The sequence below is a fragment of the Mus musculus genome, chromosome 11 (assembly GCF_000001635.26).
Source record: "Mus musculus strain C57BL/6J chromosome 11, GRCm38.p6 C57BL/6J".
NCBI lineage: Eukaryota > Metazoa > Chordata > Mammalia > Rodentia > Muridae > Mus > Mus musculus.
Genome location: NC_000077.6, coordinates 30628538 through 30650359, shown reverse-complemented (window position 1 = coordinate 30650359; position 21822 = coordinate 30628538). Strand labels below are relative to the sequence as shown.

General features: G+C 39.8%; 1 protein-coding gene across 2 annotated transcripts in view; it reads left to right on the top strand.

Moving 5' to 3' along the window:
• Window positions 1-751: 751 nt before the first annotated feature.
• The window catches only part of Acyp2 (acylphosphatase 2, muscle type), a 143617-nt gene continuing 122546 nt past the window's right edge, over window positions 752-21822 (top strand). The window contains exons 1-3 of one of the 2 annotated variants that reach the window (XM_017314816.2): window positions 752-1059; window positions 16658-16674; window positions 18043-18152. In XM_017314816.2, the coding sequence (XP_017170305.1) occupies window positions 981-1059; window positions 16658-16674; window positions 18043-18152 (206 nt within the window). In that variant the 5' untranslated portion in view covers window positions 752-980. The remainder of the gene's footprint in view (window positions 1060-16657; window positions 16675-18042; window positions 18153-21822) is intronic. The other variant, NM_029344.3, reaches the window with a different exon arrangement.

Genomic DNA, 21822 nt, shown 5'->3' with positions numbered 1-21822 from the left:
ACTGACTTGTTCCACATGGCTTACTCAGCCTGCTTTCTTATAGAACCCAGGATCCCTGGACTAGGGATGGCATCACCCACAACTGGCTGGGTTCCACTGCTCCCTCCCCCACCCCCCCATCAATCACTAATTAAGAAAATGCCTTATGGCTAGATCTTATGGAGGCATTTTCTCACTTGAGGTTCTCTCCTCTAAGATTACTCTAGCTTGTGCCAAGACTAGCCAGCACACTGACCAAATACCCTTTGTGCCACTAAGCTAAGCAGGTCCTTCATTTCAAATGTCCACCTCAGGATGTTGGAAATGGGGATATTGTTTCAAGGGCACACATTTTCTTCATATGAAGTGGAGATTATCATATATTTGCACAATGGTGAGTATAGTTAAGAATGATATATATTTAAAATCGTTGAAATCTTAAATGAAATCAGAGATGAAAGTTAATTAGCTTGAATTAATCTCCTTACAGTGTACCCATGGGTATACTATGTATTCTTTACAGTGTACCTATATAAAATCACCTAAAACTTAAAAATTCTTTGACATTTTATCCTTGCATATAATGAATTTTGGTAATTTTCCCCCTATTATCCTTCTCATCTCTACCCACTTAGACTTTACCCGCTCTGTCCTCTCAACAAGTCACCCTCTTATTTTCATCCTTATAGAAAAAACAAAACAAAACCTTTTTTGTGTCAAATAAACGTCGGTGGGTAGATATTAGTTGGTTTAATCCCCTCACATGCCCGACCTCCGTTTTCTTTAGAGAACCGGGTCCTGGGGAACGCAGAGAGGGAGCACCCTGCTAGGGAGCCCGAGCGCCGGGTGTCCCGTCGCCCTCACTGTGTACAACGGTCATCTGCCATCTTCTTACGCATGACCCAGCGCGCTCTTGTCTTGGCTTCTGGGCGTCGGTCCCAGAGCCCATAAGTCTTCCTCCCCTGGCGGCTGTCGCAGTCTCCGCGCCACATACCCAGCTAATGCTGCTCGGGAGAAGGCTGGCCGCCATGACCGAGCTGCTCAAGTCTGTGGACTACGAAGTGTTCGGGACAGTGCAAGGTACGGTCTGACCTGGGATGCCAAGACGAGGCCGTGGGAGGGAGAGGAGGAAGCTTATGCCATCCATTTTAGGGACGGTTCTTCTCACTGAGGCAGCGACTTCCGCTCAGCCATGACACAGCAGCCCGGGGCGGGGAGAACGGGCTAGCGCGGGGCGGAGGGAGGTCACCCTGGGTTCCCGAAGAGGACGCTGCAAGCCTATAGGATGGGGGTGGGGGACGCCTAAGTGCGGCAGAAAAGCAAGGGTACCTGAATGATACTGGGTGATTTACTTTGTCAGAGGTTGTAGCCCCTCTCCAGCTAGCAATTTTTCCTTCCTGGGTTTTGGAGATTGAACCTTATATATTTATGCACAGTCTTACATTTGCGTACTAGATTGCTGAAGTACACTCCCAGGCCATTTAAGTGAAGTTTTAAAATTTTTGTTTGATTATAAGCTTAAATAGATGCATAGAATATAATGTCTGACTTACTTTAAATCTTTATATTTGTAATTTAAAACGTTAAAACATTCTTTTAATTTTTTCTAACGCAACTTGACATAGTAGTGCATGTAGTCCTTATGCAGAAGAAGGTGGATATTTGAGTTCAAGACCAGGCTGGTCTATACACTTGAGAAAATTATCTAATGGCGTATAAATACTGTAACTATTTAATGTATATCATCCATTTAAAAGAAGAAAACTTTTTGAGACTGGAAATGTAGCTCAGTAGAGTGCTTGCTTAATAGTCACCAAGCCCTGGAATGGGTGCTCTGCTCTGTACCAGACCAAGGACGAGCTAGTCCTTATAAGCCTGTAATGCAGGTTCCGGTCTTCAACATAAAAATAATGCCTTTCTTTTTCTTTTTCTTTTTCTTTTTCTTTTTCTTTTTCTTTTTCTTTTTCTTTTTCTTTTTCTTTTTCTTTTTCTTTTTCTTTTTCTTTTTCTTTTTCTTTTTCTTTTTCTTTTTCCTTTTCCTTTTCCTTCTCCTTCTCCTTCTCTTTCTCTTTCTCTTTCTCTTTCTCTTTCTCTTTCTCTTTCTCTTTCTCTTTCTCTTTCTCTTTCTCTTTCTCTTTCTCTTTTCTCTTTCTCTTTCTCTTTCCCTTTCCCTTTTCCTTTTCCTCTTTCTCCTCCTCCTCCTCCTCCTCCTCCTCCTCCTCCTCCTCCTTCTCTTTCTTTTTCTTTTTCTCTTTATTTTTTCTCTTTTTTGGGGGGTGGGGCGGGGGCTTGAGACTCGGTTTCTCTGTATAGCCCTGGCTGTCCTGGAACTCACTTTGTAGACCAGGCTGGCCTCGATCTCAGAAATCCTCCTGCCTCTGTCTCCCAAGTGCTGGGATTAAAGGCGTGTGCCCTTTAACGAGGATATTACTTCCTGTTTGAGTCGGATTTCCATTCTACCTTCTCCACATAATTTTATTCCATTGTTTGGTATGCATGAGAATTTCTTTTATCTCCATCCCCAATCCCACCTCAGATGTGCTGTTGTGTGTGTGCATGGGGTGGGGGGATACTATGGGATACTTTTCTTAACTTCCTTTATCAATAAGCTTTAGTGATAACCATTAGTAGATTTTAAATGTGAGTTTGTATTGGAAATTTATTTCTAAGTGGGAAAACTGGATTTTTAAAAATGGATCCTTGTCTAAAGGGGGAGGAAGAATATTATCTTTTTATTTTGATATTCTGTTGATATTTTACATTTTGTGGCAATGTATACAGGGTAAGATTAAGGATGGATGAAAGTGTGTTTATAATGAGCCTTTGTTTCAGAGATTTGCTGTGGAAAGAGACGTAGGAAGATCACAGCAGACAACTGTTAGGTCAGGTGTGGGAAAGACTGCATGAGTAAGCAGAAAATTTGAAAAGTTACTGATGAGTCTGTACTTTTAGAAAGGATATTAGGAATCATGGCTAAGTGGTATTGAGCCTGGTTAGTACTTTTGATACTCTGGTAACCTGACCATGTTTGGAATTAACTAAAACCTAAAAATGGAGAGAATACCTGAGAGGTGTTTTGCTTAATTTGAAGTGGGAAGATTCACTTCTAATCCTGATCTTTGAGATGATCAGACACATCTTTAATTCAATTTTTTTGGAGTAGAAACACCCACCCACCTCTAATCTGGGCCTTGCCTTCTCAGGGAGGGCATGGAAGAAGGAAGCTTGCTGTCTTTTCTTGCTTGCCTTCGAATGGCTGCTAGCAAGTCCATTCCTTCACTGGCATTAGAGTGATTCTTTGTGATCTTTGTGATTCTGGTGTATACTGAAGACCAGCTGAGACATCTAGTCTTGTGGTCTGAGCAACTACTGTATTCTTGGACTTTTCAGTCATAGGCAGTCATTGTTGGACTTGTTGGACCACAGCCTGTAAGTCATTCTAATAAATTTGCTTTCTATATACATAGACTCATTCTGTAAATTCTGTTACTCTGGAGAATCCTGATTAATACAGATTTTGGTATTAGAATTGGTTGTAGGGCAATAGAAGTATAAGGATGAGTTGTTTTTTTTTTTCTCTCGATTTGGCCCTGCTCACCTCTGCCCCATTTATTTATTTTATGTATATGAGTACACAATTGCTCTCTTCAGACACCAGAAGAGGGCATGGGATCCCATTACAGATGGTTGTGAGCCACCATGTGGTTGCTGGGAATTGAACTCAGGACCTCTGGAAGAGCAGTCAGTGCTCTTAACCACCGAGCCATCTCTCCCGCCCAAGGATGAATTTTTTTAAGTATCTAGAATAGGCTTTCCAATTTGCCAGTACCTATAATTACTAAAGCTCCTCCTGGAAGAAAGATGAAAATCCATGGTATGACCTATTTTACGAAATTGAGGTAAATGCATTTGATTATCTTGATTCACAAATTGTAAGGTGTAAAGGATTTGATGACTCTGTATATAAAACTTTTGACAATCTATGGAAAAATAAGGAAAATGACAATGTTGGTTGTTGCTCCTAGATCTCTGGATTGATAAAGGAAAGGAATGAGCTCTGTGATAAAATTAAGCAACTCCTAGCATCTCCAAGTATGGTGAAGGACAACAATGCACTCAGTGATAAAATTGACCAGCTCCAGATGCACATAAACAGACTAAAGGTTTCTAAATGTGATCTGGAGAAACTCTTCTCTCCAGCAGCTACAGAACTCAAGTTTCACAAAATCAAACTGAGGTCCTTATTATAAGGTTAACTGAATTACAGGTCCCAGCTTTGAAGGAGTATTGGTGTTTAAGTAAGGGCCTTGATTGGTAAAGAATGGGATCCTGTGGCTTTGGATGACGATGTGTGGGAGGACCCCATTAAGCTGAGAACTTTGAACCCTTGAATTCTCAAGGGTTTATCTCACTTGAGAAAGTAGTGTCTCCATCCTCAGCAGAAGATGATTTCACAACCCATACCCTTCCTTTGAGTGAGGAAATTAATCCTTCATTGCCTGCTAAATCAGCAGTGACTTTCTTTGGAGGAAATGCCAGGAGAGGCAATACTGGTATTCTTCAAGGCCCACCAATAGTTGCCTCTAGACCTATAACTAGACTTAAGTAGAGCAGGCTCTTAGAGGAGAGGTAGCGAGCATAGTTCATAAAGAGGTATGCTATATTACTAAAGAGCTTAATGAGTTTGCTAATTCATTCAAGCAGAATCTGGTAATGTGTGGAAATGGGTTTTAAGGGTAAAGGATAATGGTAGAATGAACATAAATCTGAATCAAGCTGAGTTTATTGATATAGTTCCTTAGAGTGGAGGTTTAGGTTGAATATGACTGTTCACACAGTTTTAAAAAATTAACAGAAGTTAGTTTGAATGGTTGGCTAAAGCATTTGTTAAAAAATGTTCTACTGAAAAGGAGTTAGACATGCCTGGTAGCCTTTGACTTAGTGTTAATGAAGGGATTTTTCGGCTCAGAGAATTGCAATGCTACTAGCACACCGTGTCTAACCTAGAGACATAACAGTAAGGCGGAAACAGCATGTGTCACCCTCTTTGTTTAGGATTGGAGATGCTGCTGCTCAGTTGGATGCATTAAATGCAATGGGTTTAATTGGGCCCCAAGGCAGTAGGGACCAAGTGGCAGCACTGAATTATCAAAGGCAAGGTGATCTTGGTTACTGTAATGGGCAGCCTAGACAAAGCAATGTCTGTAATGACCTACCCTGTAATAGTGCAAGCAAAGTGAATTTTATGGGAGTATGACTTATATGGACCTTTGGTACTGGCTAATCAATTATGGTGTTTCCAGACATGAAAGAGAGAAGAAGCCTATTGAATTTTTGTTTATCTCTATATGTGGAAAAATTCTCAAAGAAAGAAAAGGGTTACATTGGATTGTGGCAAAAGGTAGTCAATTTCCAGATTAAGCCAGTTTGCAGACTTAGGGCCCTTTGAATGAAGAGACAGCCAGGTTTCTTTGAGGAAGGACCTTCATAAAACACTGAAAATTTTATCGTTAGGCTTTCTCCAGTCCTTCCTCAAAAGAACCTGTGGAGTAACTGTATATTGGGAGAAAGGAAACAATCAGACTTTCTGGAGTCTCTTATGTACTTGTTCTGAATTGGCACTGTTTCTGGGAGGTCTCAAGAAACATGTGGCCCTTCAGTTAAAGTAGAGGGTTATGGGGGCCAGGTGATTAATGAAGTTTTGGCTAAAGTCTGACTCACAGTAGGTTCAGTGGGTCCTGGAACTCATCCTGTGGTCTTTTTCCCAGTCCCAGAATGTATAATTGGGATAGAAATACTTAGAAGTTGGCAGAATTCTCACATTGAATCCCTGACTTATGGGGTAAAGGCTATTATAGTTGGAAAGCTAAATGGAAGCCTTTAGAGTTGCTTCTGTAAAAGAAAAGAGTGAGTCAAATATAGTATCACATCACTGGAGGAACTGCAGAAATTAGTGCCACCATCAAGGAAGGACTTGAAAGATCCAGGGGTGTGAATTTTCACATCTATCTTTAGCTTTCCTATCTGGCCAGTGCAGAAGACAGATAGATTGTGGAAAATGGCAGTTAACTATTGAAAAAATCAGTCAAGTAGTGTCTAGAATTGTAGCTGCTATGCCAGATGTGTTGCCTTATTTGAGTAAATTAACACATCTGGTACATGGTATATAGCTATTGATCTAGCAAATACTTTTTTCTTGGAACTTGTCCACAAGGACCACCAGAAGTAATTTGCTTTCTGTTGGCAAGGCCAGCAGTACACCTTTACAATTTTATCTCAAGGATATATTATCTCTTCAGCCCTGTGTTATAACTTAATTAGAAGGTATCTTGATCATCAATCTTTTCCACAAAATATAAATTTGTGCATTATATTGATGGCATTATGCTGATTGGACCAAGTAAGCAGAATCAACTTTGGACTCATTGGTAATGCATATGGGTGTCAGAAAATTGGAAATAAATACAAGCAAAATTCAAGGGCCTTCTACCTCAATGAGTTTCTTAGGAGTCCATTGGTGTGGGGCATGCAGAGATATTTCTTCTAAAGATAAATTATTGCACCTGGTCTCTCCCAGAACCAAGAAAGAAGCACAATGTTTAATGGACCTATTTGGATTCTGGAAGCAGCACATTCCTCACTTAGGTATGTTCCTCTGGCCCATTTACCACGTGACTCAGAAAGCTTTTAGCTTTGTATGGAGCCTGGAACAAGAGAAGGTTCTTCATCAGGTCCAAGCTGCTGTGCAGGCAGCTCTACTACTTGGAGCATATGATCAAGCCGGCTCGATGATACTTAGGTGTCAGTGGCATGTTGGTCATTAATGGAAACTGAATGTTTATAATACCACCAAGTTCCCATGCAACCTGAGCTGTCCATCATGAGTTAATGTTATCTGTGCGATCCAGTTATTAGGTAGGACAGGCAAGGAACAGACTGTTATCAAATGGAAGTAGTATATATCAGACCTGAGCAGTTTCTGAAGGCATAAGCAAGTTATGTGGAGAAGCTGCCCAAATGCCTATGATTTCTATTCTTCTTACGGTGCTGTCTGTTATCAAACATGCACCTCTAGCCTCATGGGTTTACCTCATGTTTTGTTGACTGAGGAAGAGAAGACAAGGGTCTAATTTGTGATAGGTCTGCATGTTATGCAGGCACCACCTAGAACTGGACAGCTGCAACATTACAATCCCATTCTGAGGCAACCCTGAAAGACACTGATGAAGGGAAATCTTCCCAGTTGGCAGAACATCAGGCAGTACACATCATACATTTTGTTTGGAATAAGAAATGGCTAGATACGCATTTTTTTTTCTGATTAATAGACTGTAGTGAATTGACTGGCTGACTGGTTAGGACTTGGAAAGAACATGATTGGAATATTGGTGAGAAAGACATCTGGCAAAGAAGTATATGGATAGATCTCACCAACCAGGTGGTGGATGTGAAGATACTTGTGAACAATGTAATTGTTTATCAAAAAGTGACTTCTATTGAGGAGGAGTTTAGTAATCAAGTAGATAGGATAACAAAGGGTAGACCCCCTCAGGAATGATGGTATGGGTCATTCTTCCCAGAAAAGAGCCAAGATCTGCTGAGGTATTTGCTGAGTACTAGGGAAATACAGAAAGGGTAGTAGAGAAAGGTAGTTATAAATACCAGCTGATGCCACATGACCATTTGCAGAAACAAGGATTTAATTGTCATGAGTGTTTCTATCATATTTTGTTAAGATTGCATTTGTACAGATATTTGTGTTTTCTTTCCTCAACTTCTTTATCATGTGATGTAACATTAATTAAGAGAATATCAAAGATTATCATATTTAAGGTTGAGAATGTCTTAGTTAAGGTTTATTGCTGTGAGGGGACAACATGACCAAGGCAATTCTTTTATTTATTTTTTATTCACTTTGCATCTTAATCGCTGTCACTCTACCCTTCTCCCACAGGTCTTCCTCCCTCCCCCTCCTCTTCTTTTCTGAGAGAGTGGAGCCCTACCAACCCTGCCCTAGGTATCTTCCTCACCCTGTCACATCAAGTCTCTTCAAGGCAACTCTTAATCAGGAAAACATTTAATTGGGCCCGGCTTACAGTTTCAGAGGTTTAGGTCATAATCATCATGGCAGGAAGCATGGCAGCAGCAAGCATGACAGCAGCAAGCATGACAGCAGGAAGCATGGTGGGCAGACTCGGTGCTGGAGAAGGTGAAAGTCTACATCTGATCCAAAAACAGCCAGGAGAAGACTGGATGTGTTTCACATTGGGTATAATTTGAACATTTTAGACAACAAAGCACCACCTCTACAGTGACACGCTTCCTCTAATAAGGCCACACCTCCTCTCATAAGGCCACACCCCCTAATAGTCCCACTCCCTATGAGCCAAACATTGAAACACATGAATCTATTGGAGTGAACCCTTTTCAAATCACCACAGAGATGTTAAAAGAATGTCCCTTAAAGGATTTTGCCACCTATTCTAAAATGTATAATACATTTGTAGTTTTATGAGCAATAACTATAGCATATTAGGTATAATTATGACCTTAGTAAATATATAATGCATTTGCAATTGTACATGGGATAGTTATATCATATTTAGACATAATTATGACCTGGCTATTTTTTCATTTGTAAGTTAATTATGACATAAGATGATATGATTGTGTGTCAAGGATGAACTTGTGATGGCTACTTTTGGTTGTCAACTTGAGTACATCTGCAACCATGACTAATACATGCCACAATAAGTCACTGAAACACAGCATATAAAATATGAGAGTGGAGGTAAAGCCCAGATGAAAGTATCTGGTTGTGTGCACTCCATGATATTCATGTAGGGGACTTAGGGAAGTTACTTCCATTTTAAGAAAGATTTATTCTAATCTTTAAATGATTAAAATGTGTATCTTTATTTTAGAGGATTATATGCTTGTATGTATATGAGTGTGTGCATGTGAACATGGATAACTTCAGAGGCCAAAGAGGTCAATGGATTACCTGGCACTGGTGTTATAGGCATTTGTGAGATACTGGACTTGGCTGCTAGAATCTAAACTCAGGTTTATTAGACAAATAGTATATTTGTACACTTAACCACTATATCATTTCGTCAGCACAGGGAATTGGTTTCTTGCTTTCTACCTTGTGGGTCCTGGGGATTGAAATCAATAATCAGTCTTAAAGAAGTCTTTTCCTGTGAACCACCTTGCCAGCACTTACTTGACAGTTTTTTTTTTCAGTTTTTTTTTTAATTAGGTATTTTCCTCATTTACATTTTCAATGCTATCCCAAAGGTCCCCCATACCCACCCCCCCCAATCCCCTACCTACCCACTCCCCCTTTTTGGCCCTGGCGTTCCCCTGTACTGGGGCATATAAAGTTTGCAAGTCCAATGGGCCTCTCTTTGCAGTGATGGCCGACTAGGCCATCTTTTGATACATATGCAGCTAAAGACAAGAGCTCCCAGGTACTGGTTAGTTCATATTGTTGTTCCACCTATAGGGTTGCAGTTCCCTTTAGCTCCTTGGGTAATTTCTCTAGCTCCTCCATTAGGGGCCGTGTGACCCATCCAATAGCTGACTGTGATCATCCACTTCTGTGTTTGCTAGGCCCCGGCATAGACAGTTTTGACATGAGAAGACTAGGTTTTGGATTTGAGGAAAAAAGACTGCAGAGATAATGTCCCACTTCCATTGTGTGTGAGAGGTGTCATGGAGACTCATCACAGTTCATGGTGACCTTGATCTCAGGAGATAGTATTTGATAGTTTCTCTACTGGAAAGTTACTTTTAACAGTTTCTCCTTTAAGGACACTTCAGACTGGTCGAAGGAAAAATCTACCAGGATGAACTCTCAATTCTGAGCATCTACACTCCAAATGCCATGGCACCCACATTTATAAAAGAAACTTTATTAAGCTCAAAGCACACTTCTCTCCCCACACAATAATAGTGGGAGACTTTAACACCCCACTATCAGCAATGGACAGATCATGGAAACATAAACTAAAGAGAGGCACAGTGAAACTAACAGATGTTATGAACCAAATGCATCTAACATATATTTATAGAACATATCACTCTAAAGCAAAAGAATATAAGTTCTTCTTAGTACCTCATAGCATCTTCTCCAAAATTGACCATATAATTGGTCACAAAACAGGTCCTAACAGATACTAGAAGACTGAAATAATTCCATGCACCCTATCAGATCACCACGGACTAAGGCTGGTCTTAAATTCCAACAAAAATGGAAGACATGCATAGAAGGTTTATGGTGTTAGTTTTCTTTGTGAATTTCTATTAGCAGGGGGCTGGAGGGGGCAAGGCTTTCCTGCAGATTCTTGACAGGAGTCTTTGTTATAGCATTTGTAGCTGTGGCCTGGCTTACAATATTTCTATGGATGTTTAGTTACATTTCTCTCATAGAATAATAGACTGAAGAAAAGGCAGCCAGTTAACAGATTATTTGGTTCTTTGTTATCTTTTTGGTGAATACTAACGCTCTTGGAAAAGCATCTTGGCCATGTCTTTGTTTACATTTGCTTTAGAAGAGTTGGAGTTTTTGTTTTGTTTTGTTTTGTTTCTGGTTTTTCGAGACAGGGTTTCTCTGTATAGCCCTGGCTGTCCTGAAACTCACTTTGTAGACCAGGCTGCCTTGAACTCAGAAATCTGCCTGCCTCTGCCTCCCAAGTGCTGGGATTAAAGGCATGCGCCACCACCGCCCTGCTTTTTAATAATAGCACCTGGGTTTTTAGATAGGGCAAGCTTATTGGAATACTGATATTTTTTTTTCAAAGTTTGTTTAACCTAAATATAATGGTACTTACCTGAAATCAGGAGGCTGAGGCAGGAGGATCACAAAATCAAAGCTAGCCTGCGTTTCATAGTCACATCTTGTCTCAAAGGAAAAAAAGGTAGAGGGGAAGGATGTTGAAGGAGAGAAAAGAAAGAAAAAGGAAAAGAAATATTACTTCAAATATAAACCATGGTGAATTACAAATGGCCTTATCACACGATATATATATATATATATCTCCCCCTGTATAGACAAATAGAAAACCTGCATTTTAGGAGATAGAAATTGAAGTACATAAGGGTCAAAAAGCATAAGTGTGCCAACTCTAATTCCTCCTCACACCTCTGTTGTTCTTCAGTTTGCTGACAGTAGTTCTAAATTATTTGATTTCATTTTCTCATTTTGTTGGAAAAGACACTGAGAATGTGATGACTAGAATCTGTTTTATTTTCAATATCATGAGGAGTCACTAGAGGGTTTTAAACTTGGGAAGAAAGGAATTTGGTTTTGCTTCAGGGAAGAAAACCACCTTACCTAGTTTGTGAAGAGTAAGTGGAAGGCAGAACTGGATGTTGGGAGACTGGGAGGTTCTTGCAGTAGATAAGTTGAGAGATAAAAACCTTGGGTGGAAAACACAATTTCTTCTAGATACAGCTGGAGTATGACTCAGTTGTTCTTTAGTAAGTCTTCCATACAGTTTGGGCCTGGGGTATAATCTTCTGAGGCTGTGTATGGCTTTGCACATTTGATTGCGTGTGATAATTCTAGCTTTGGCCTCTGAGCATATATTCTATATGTAATATCATATTGCTCTCAGCATATTGCTCATGAATGAAGTCTGAACTTTCAAAAACTTACTTAAAAATTATTAGTTTATTTTTAAAAGTAGCCTACAAAGTAACATGTTTCCTGTTGAAAGATTACTTTCTTGCTATTTCTAGGGTGTAGTTTTCCTCCTTTTGTTCGAGTTTTCCATCTATTACCCTTTGTAGGGCTGGATTTGTGGAAAGATATTGTGTGAATTTGATTTTGTCATAGAATATCTTGGTTTCTCCATCTATTGTAATTGATGGGTATAGTAGCCTGGGCTGGCATTTGTGTTCTCTTAGGGTCTGTAGGACATCTGTCGAGGATTTTCTAGCTGTCATAGTCTCTGGTGAGAAGTCTGGTGTAATTCTAATAGGTCTGCCTTTATATGTTCCCTGACCTTTTCCCTTACTGCTTTTAATATCCTTTCTTTGTTTAGTGCATTTGGTGTTTTGATTATTATGTGTTGGGAGGAATTTCTTTTCTGGTTCAGTCTATTTGGGTTTCTGTAGGCTTCTTGTATGTTCATGGGCATCTCTTTGTTTAGGTTAAGGAAGTTTTCTTCTATAATTTTGTTGAAGATATTTACGGGCCCTTTAATTTGTTCATCTTCACTCCCTTCTATACCTATTATCCTTAGGTTTATTCTTCTCATTGTATCCTAAATTTCCTGGATTTTTTGGGTTAGCAGATCTTTGCATTTTGCATTTTCTTTGACGGTTGTGTTAGTCTTTTCTATGGTATCTTCTATATCTGAGATTCTCTCTTCTATCTCTTGTATTCTGTTGGTGATGCTTGCATCTATGACTCCTGATCTTTTTCTTAGGTTTTCTATCTCCAGAGTTGTCTCCCTTTGTGATTTCTTTATTGTTTTTATTTCCATTTTTAGATCCTGTATGGTATTGTTCAATTGCTCCACCTGTTTGGTTGTGTTTTCCTCTAATTCTTTAAGGGATTTTTGTTTTTCCTCTTTAAAGGCTTCTACCTGTTTACCTGTGTTCTCCTGTATTTCTTTAAGGGAGTTATTTATGTCCTTCTTAGAGTCCCCTGTCAGCATCATAACATGTGATTTTTAAATCAGAGATTTGCTTTTCTAGTGTGTTGGGGTATCCAGGGTTCGCTGTTGTTGGAGAACTAGGTTCTGATGATGCCAAGTAGCCTTGGTTTCTGTTGGTAAGGTTCTTGCGCTTGCCTCTTGCCATCTGGTTATCTCTGATGTTAGCTGGTCTTGCTGTCTCTGACTGTGGCTTGTCCCTCACGCAAGCCTGTGTGTCAGTACTCTTGGCAAACCAGATCTCTCTGGGAGGAATTTGGGTATGGACGTCTGTAGCACAGGGTAAGCTCTGGGGTGCAGATGGAAACAGGAAAGATTCTGTCCCTGGCTGTTCCTTCATTCCTGTGTCCTGATGGCTCTGGGCAGGTACCTCTTGGGCCAGGAATTTGAGCAGAAGTGGTGGTCTTACCTGTGCTCACAGGTGTGTGAGCACTCCTGGGAGACCAGCTCTCTCCTGGAGGTATTTGGGTATGGAGAGCTGTGGCACAGGATCAGCTCTGGGCGCTGTGGCACAGGATCAGCTCCGGGTGCAGACATAACATGTTTCCTGATAGCATTTTCAGATGTGTCTCATTTTGCTTGTGTGGAGAAGTTGATGTCAGGTGTCTTCCTCTACTAACTTCAGTGTTATTTTTTTTATTGTAAGCCTAGCCTTTAACGGCTGAGTCACCTCTCCAGCCCCTGTCTTATTTTTCAAAAAGGATTTGTTTATTTATATGTGTGAATGTATTGCACATGTGTGTTTGTGCACACATGGAGGACCAAAGAAAATACTTGTTTTCTTCTTTGTCACCATCTGTCCTTTGAGGCAATTTTTCCCCTAAACCCAGGGCTTGCAAGCTCTAGTGGTCCTCTTGTCTCTGTTCTTCTTGGAGCTGGGTTTGCAGGTATGAATAGGATACATGCTTTTACATGGGTGTTGAGGATCCAAACTCTTGTCTTCTTGCTTGTCTAGCAAACATTTTACTGACTGGGACATGTTCTCAGCCCCTGTTTGTGTTATAAGCCTTCGTTTGTCTTTGTTGTTCGAAAGGATGTTGCTCATTTTAAGGGCAAGAAGTGACATGGTCTCCTTTCTAGGGCAGTACATATTAAGGGTGGAGGAAACAGCCTGAGCTGCCAGGTCATCTGGACAGCTCCAACACCAGGTCATGATAGGGTATAGGAGATTAGGATTTGCCATTCATCATCCATCCAAAGTTTCTTGTATGCTACTGATTTGCAAGCTAGTGAGACAGACTTGACAAGTAAGCATATCATTTCTCATCCATACCAACTGAACCACCCTGATAGGAAGCCATCACTGGGGCCTAAACCCAGGGCCTTGTTCACGATAGCCAAATGCTTTACTGCTAGACTCCATACCTGTCCTGTAATGTGACTCGACTTGAAGTGAAAACTCTTTGCAAGCCTCCCACAAACCTGCCTCCCAGCTACTGGTTGCATGTTTTACTATGTAACAGTGGATTCCCTAGATTCTAGGCAGAGTTCTCTTAGTCTGAAGTGCTATCTTTAAGAAAACTCCCATGACTAGTGGTTTGTAGACTCTGACTTACATAAGAAAGAGATCATGTCATTTTTAAAATCTTTTCATGATGCTGAGGCTTGAACCTGGGTTCCTGCGCATGTTAGGACTGTGCTCTGTCCCCGACCAAACCCCAGCCCTCCAAGTTCTTTTTATTTCAGCTGCTCTTGGCCTTTCCTTCCACAGTGCTCATACACAGGGTTGTTGAGGTTGAGCAGCTCAGAGGAATATGTTCAACACAGCCTGGAGCTGTCTGGCTGTGTACTTGGTAAGCACTTACTGTATTCTGAGGCACCTGGCTTGTGCTGTGGAACAACAGTATGACTTTCTGCTGTTTCCTTGTATATCCACCAGCTGGCATCTTTCCCTTCATGGATAATAGATTGCCTTCTGGCTCTTCTTCTCATCAATTCTTCACACACATCATTCCTCCACACTCTACATGTATTTTAAAAATATTTTTATAGTCTCAGAAAATTCCACTGGTGACATAACACTGCCTTCATTCCCTTACTGCTCTTTTTGCTCCATTTATTTGATTGTACAGTCTACTGCCATTAGGATGTATAAAACACCTTTCTGAGCTTTCACAGGATCCTACCTAGGGTCTGCTTCTGTGTACAAGCTCCATATTTTCACCTTCTCGGAGGTGTTTTGATCTGTTCTTGGTGACTTCCCAATCAAAATTTTTCCTAATTGTTTTCCACCAAGGCATATTTCTCCTTTTTTTACACTCAGTTTCTTTTGTCATGTGTGAGGACATAGAATCACCAGCACAGTTCAGAGAATAGCCCCATGACCCCAGAAAATTCCCTTGAACCTCTTGTTAGCATTCTTTTCCCTTCCAGGCCTTAGCAACAGTCTATTTTCAGCCGTTGCAGCTTTGCCTTTCCAGAATGTAATTATACATTATGTGTAAATTTGGCTCCTTTTGCTTAGCATATTGTATTTGGTTGTTGTGTTCTTGAATAGTATTCTATTGTGTGGATCTATTGTGGTGGTAATGGTGGTAGTGGTGATGGTGGTGGTGGTGTGTGTGTGTGTTATGTGCTTGGTGTGTTTGGTAGGGTTTTCTTGTTTTGTTTTTACCTGTAGCTCAGGCTGGTATTTAAAAAAAAATATTTACATTTACTTATTTTGTGTATGTCTGTGAGTATACATGCCATGGTACATATATGGGGATCCTATCTCGGATAATTGATCAATTATTTTCATATTTGCAGTTTGAGGGGATGACCTAAGAGCTGTTGTTTAGGATCATCATAATTTCTAGGCTTTCTGTGGTAAATCCAAGTCTTCAGAATAATTTGGAACCATCTAGCATCTTGTTCCATTCCCATGAAAAACCCCGCGTACTCCATGTATCACTGTTTGGTTGTAGATATAAAACATGAGATATGAAATTGCTAGTATTCCTTCTGTGGATGGGTGTCTGGATCTATATACAAGTGCAGCTATGCCACTGAAGATGGAACCCAGTTCCTCAAGCTTGCTATACTAGTGCCTTGCCACTAAGCCAAATCCCCAAACCACAAATGGAACAGCTTCGTCTGCCACAGTCTAAAAAGAGAAAACGTAACTAACATGAACAATACCAATCAACCACGTGATCCACAGTATTCATGGAGTATCAGCTACACCAAAGAGCCTACAGGGGTCATTTTCATCTGCATTAATTTCCATTAATGATGAGGTTCTGGAAGCCCAGCTGAGGTCAAGCACATTTCATTTCCTGATGCTGACTATAACTAGAAACAATATAAGCTATTTAAACTTGAATTAGTTCTTCTATTTAAAAAAAGAAATTCTAAAAACTGGGGAAAAGTAAATTTTATATCACCTACTCTATCTCAAATGTTCATTAGCTTATTAATTAATTTAGTTTTGTGGAATTGGGGACTGTCTAGGGCTGTTCACATGCTGGGAAAATGTATCACTGGGCTGCATGCATGGATGACCTTTTCTCTGCTCTTATCTTTATTATCTTGAGACAAAGTTGCCCAGGTTGGTCTTGAATTCTCTGTGTTGCCTAGACTGGACTTAAACTTGTCATCCTTCAGCCTCTCAAGTAGCCAGAATTATAAGCCTATACCACCAGATGAACTGTGTTTTTAAATAAACATTTTAGAATATGGTGAAAGTATAATTCAGCATCTCATTACATACTTTGGTTTTAAATATTTTTCCAAAAAACTTTATATATATATATATATATATTTTTTTTTTTTGAGACAGGGTTTCTCTGTGTAGCCCTGGCTGTCCTGGAACTCACTCTGTAGACCAGGCTGGCCTTGAACCCAGAAATCCACCTGCCTCTGCCTCTTGAGAGTGCTGGGATTAATTTTTAAGAAGACCCATTGAGTACATTCAGATACTGACTGTTTCATTCATTTTGCTACTTACCCTTTAATTGAGTCAAGTAATGGCAGAAAATGCATAGTTTGTAAGAGGCAAACAAGCTGACATTTCTTTTTGTCCTTTCATACAGGTGTTTGCTTCAGAATGGTAAGTGAAATCTGTCTCTTATTTTTCTACCTTTTTTTTGCTAGTGATTTTAATCACAGAGCCGTCTTCTTCCCAGTTCTAACCTACTTTTTGTATCATGTCCTTGATGACTGATATATTTTTTGAAATTACTGATTGTGATTAAAAGTGCCTTTAAAGTTTTATTACAGCCGTCCTGCATTTTAGCTAGCATTTTCTATGAAATTCAAAAGTATTCTGGCAAGTGGTTCTAACTAGGCATTTGTGTAAGTGTACTAGATAAAATTATGGTTCTCTCCTGTATTCTAGATAGAAACCTCTTGGGCCAGGGGTACATCTCTTACTGTAAAGTCAGGGGTGCTAGTGTCGCACATCTTAGCAATAACCCTCTCCATACACACTCTTGGTTTTATTTTAAAAGCACCCTTTTCCTAAAAGTTAATTATATATTATATTTTATGAAGATGGCATCACTGTTTAAATCTCTGGTTGCTAACCCTAAGAGTCCCCCATGTCCCATCAGTCAAGCCTCTCTGTATTTCAGGATAATTCTGTTAACATTTCATTGTACCCATTTTCATTATTTTCTTGATTTTCAGACTGACACCTGCATTAGTTTAGAGTCAGCTGATCACCATAACCCCCTGACCATGTGTTAGCTGTTGGTGTTCTTGATGGTTTGATTCTATTATGAAAATTATTTCTATTTTTACTGGAACTTTTGAAATGACTCAGTGTCCATTTCTGCCTGTATGTATTTTATGTTGATCATAAACATATTTTTAAGTCAATGATCGAGAATCTTGGATTCATCAGACTTTGAAACCCAGATTAGCAATGTAATTCATCACTAATGGATGGGAGGAAAACACAACACATCCACACACTTTATGGATATGAGAAATGTAATAGAAACTATTTCTGAAACAATTCTCACTGTTGGTTTATTTTCTCTAATTGCACTGATCTTATAAATAGTGATATCACTGTAGGTCAGCTACATAACTGCATAGGCTTATTTTATTTTATTTTATTTTATTTTATTTTATTTTATTTTATTTTATGTGTATTGGTCCTTTGCCGGCATGTGTGTCTATGTACTACTTGCACACTTGGTGCCCAAAGAGGCCAAAACAGGCATTGGATCTCCTGGAATATGAATTATAGTTGGTTATTAGCAAACTATGTGAGTGTTAGGAATTGAACCCTAGTCCTCTGCAAGGACAGGTAGTGCTTTTAACCACAGAGCCATTTCTGCAGTCTGTAGACTACATTGTAGAAATTCAATAGATAAATATTACAAGGTTAGCAGTTTCTGAATATGAAAGTTGTGTTATGAGTATAGACTTCTCTTGATGAACTTGAGCTCCTTTGTTTTTCCTGAATCAGTACACAGAAGGAGAAGCTAAGAAACGAGGTCTGGTTGGCTGGGTGAAGAACACAAGCAAAGGCACAGTGACAGGTCAAGTTCAAGGCCCCGAAGAAAAGGTTGATGCCATGTGAGTAGTAAGACCAACGTGTCTACAACATTTATGAAGCAGTTTTCATATTTTGATTTTCATTGGTAACAGTATTAATAATGGTATTCAGTTGTCTTGGATTATAAATAGGTTGGAGTATTTGCAGGCAGGCCATTGTTAGCGTGGCACTTCTTTGTTGGGAATAAACTTTTTCCTCTTGGGCAGGATTCAAGAAGAGCTGTTGTATTGCTAACCAGTCTGTCACCTCAGGTCTCCCCCAACATGGGGTCCATATTCAGGACCCAAGTATTCATCATTTCAAATGTTAGGACTGAGCACAGTGCCTTTAGATGGCTCTTGAAGTTCTTATCAAATCTTCAAAGCAAAAAGATTGCCATCTCTTTTCTATTGTGCAATATTTACCTAATTGCAGTTTCATTTTTACATAATAGAACTGTTTAATGAGTGCTATTGTTGTTGTAGTGCACGCCCTCGAGGTCTAAAGAAGAGCAGAGTTAGCAGTGGGGGTGACAGTGACACAAGTCTCATAATACCACTTTCAAAGGTTTTGACTTTTCAGCTTCATGGTTATCACTTTGCATAAATTATTATATATAGTCTTTGCAACAAACTCTGTGAGTTAGATACTAGTTAGTCACCTGCTCTTCCTGTTTCTTTCCCCTGAATGGAACCTGTCCCTGTGGCCTTCAACAGCTCTTTACTCAAAAATGTTTAAGTGTACATTAACATTATTTTATGTGTACAGGTCTTTGCATGAATGTATATCTGTATATCATGTGCATTCCTGGATACCAGAGGAGGGGTTAGATCCACTAGAACTGGAGTTGTATATGGTTGTGAACCTCCAGGTGGTAACTTCTGAAAGAATGACCAGTCTTCTTAACCACTAAGCCATCTCTCTAGTTTCCTTAAAGTATATATTTGTAATTAGTATCTCATTTATTATTACTCACTGGAACTCAGTCACATTGTCCGTAATATGTTCTCATTGGATACCCATTTGATAGTAAGTTTCTAATGACTAAACTCTGAGATTTCTAATCTATTTGTGTATGCTATGTATTTGTATTTATGTATAAAACTATCCTGTTCCTTCTCTTCATGTGAAGAGACTGCTATGAATACTACTGCTATGAATAGACACCATGACCAAGGTAACTTGTAAATGGAGAAGCATTTAATTGGAGGCTTACTTATAGTTTCAGAGATTTTACCCATTATTGTCATGATAGGGAGAATGGTAGCAGGCAGTCAGGCTGATGTGGTGCTGGACAAGTAGCTGAGAGCTACATCCTGAGCTGCAGGCAGCAGGATTTAGGGAGCCACTGTGTTTGGGATGGACTTTTGAAACCACAAAGCCCACTCCCAGTGACATGTTTTCTCCAACAAGGTCACACCATCTACACCCTCTAATCTTCCTTAGTTCTACAGCTGAGAAGTAAACAGGCAAATACATGAGCCTGGGGCGGGGGTGGGGTGGGGTGGGTGGTGGTGGGGTGTCATTCTCATAAACCACCAAACCGCTAACCACGCGCTGGAAATGAGTGATCTTACACAATACATACGTTAACAATTAACCATTCATTAACAGCAGAATTGTCATAAAATATAGAAAATAGGTGGGACATTGTACAAAACCGGTTGTTGCAAGAATGAAAAGATGCTAGATGATCATAAAGTGGTTTAAGAGGAAAAACTACAAGGAGGATGGAGGGAAGCTCACACAAATCATGTTGCATTCCTACTTCTTAGTTAAATGTGGAGTCAACATAAGTAGAATAAGTAGTTAACATAAGTAAAATCATGTACCTGTCTCCTTTCTTTTTAAAACTACACTCTTTATCCACTTTGAAAGTACTGAGTGTTAGCAAGCTGGTTTGTAACCTTTTGTTCTGGGTTCTAGTCACATGCATTCTCTCTCCTTCCCCCTCCCCCTCCCCCTCCCTCTACTCTTGTCTGCCTGCCTTCCTCTTTCTTTCTTTCTTTCTTTCTTTCTTTCTTTCTTTCTTTCTTTCTTTCTTTCTTTCTTTCTTTCTTTCTTTCTTTCTTTCTCTCTCTCTCTCTCTCTTTCTCTCTCTCTTTCTCTCTTTCTTTCTTTCTTTCTTTCTTTCTTTCTTTCTTTCTTTCTTTCTTTCTTTCTTTCTTTCTTTCTTTCTTTCTTTCTTTCTATCTCTCTGTTCCTTACAACGACTCAGACAGACAAAGGGACAAAGATACAGACAGACTTTGGCACATATACATTAATGAATTTTGATCAAGATTTTATTTTAAAAAATAAAGCCACAGTTTTCTATGTCATGTTTTTATCACTCAAGATGCTTTAAAGAAAATCCTTCTGAGTCAAATGTTGTATATTCTCAATGTTGGCTTCATAGTGCACATACAGGTATGCCATCATGGACTACCTCATTGTTTCAAGTGCTTGTTTTTCTTACTTTCTCTTTGCAGTAGGAGTTTGCTGCCATAAGCCTTTTATTGCTGATTTTGTTTTTATTGGGTGGATTCCCAGGATTGTAATTTGTTGAAGTGTAAAAGTATTCATCAGACTCTGTATTAGTTTCAATTCTGTCGTGATAAAATACTGACAAAAGCAGCTTATAGGAGAAAGAGCTTATTTGGCTTAAAGCTCCAGAGTATATACAGACCACCATGCTGTGGAAAACATGGCAGCAGGAGCCTGAGGACCCATCATTTCAGCAGTCAGAAGTAGAAAGAAAGTAGGAAGTAGGACAAGTTATACAACCTTCATGCCTGCCCCTAGTGATGGGCTTCCTCCATCAAGGCTCCACCTACTTTTTTTTTTCCCCCCATGGAGGACCACTGTTTATTGGCTTCCTCCCCATGACTTGTTTATTTTTCTTTCTTTCTTTCTTTCTTTCTTTCTTTCTTTCTTTCTTTCTTTCTTTCTTTCTTTCTTTCTTTCTTTCTTTCTTTTAATTAAACAATTTTTTATTAGATATTTTCTTCATTTACATTTCAAATGCTACCCTGAAAGTCCCCTATACCATCCCCCCACCCTGCTCCCCAACCCACCCACTCCCACTTCCTGGCCTTGGTATTCCTCTGTACTGGGGCATATAACCTTTGCAAGACCAAGGGGCTTCTCCTCCCAATGATGGCCGACTAGGCCATCTTCTGCTACATATGCAGCTAGAGACACGAGCTCAGGGGGTACTGGTTAGTTCATATTGTTGTTCCTCCTATAGGGTTACAGACCCCTTCAGCTCCTTGGGTACTTTCTCTAGCTCCTCCATTGGAGGCTCTGTGTTCCATCCAATAGATGACTATGAGCATCCACTTCTGTGTTTGCCAGGCACTGGCATAGCCTCACAAGAGACAGCTATATTAGGGTCATGTCAGCAAAATCTTGCTGGTATATACATAGTACTACCGGAGGATCCAGCAATACCTCTCCAAGGCATATACCCAGAAGATGTTCCAACTGGTAATAAGGACACATGCTCCACTATGTTCATAGCAGCCTTATTTATGATAGCCAGAAACTGGAAAGAACCCAGATGTCCCTCAACAATGGAATGGATACAGAAAATGTGGTACATTTACACAATGGAGTACTACTCAGCTATTAAAAACAATGAATTTATGGAATTCTTAGGCAAATGAATGGATCTGGAGGATAGCATCCTGGTAAGCCAATCTTTGCATCTTTGTGAGGTAAGCCAATCAC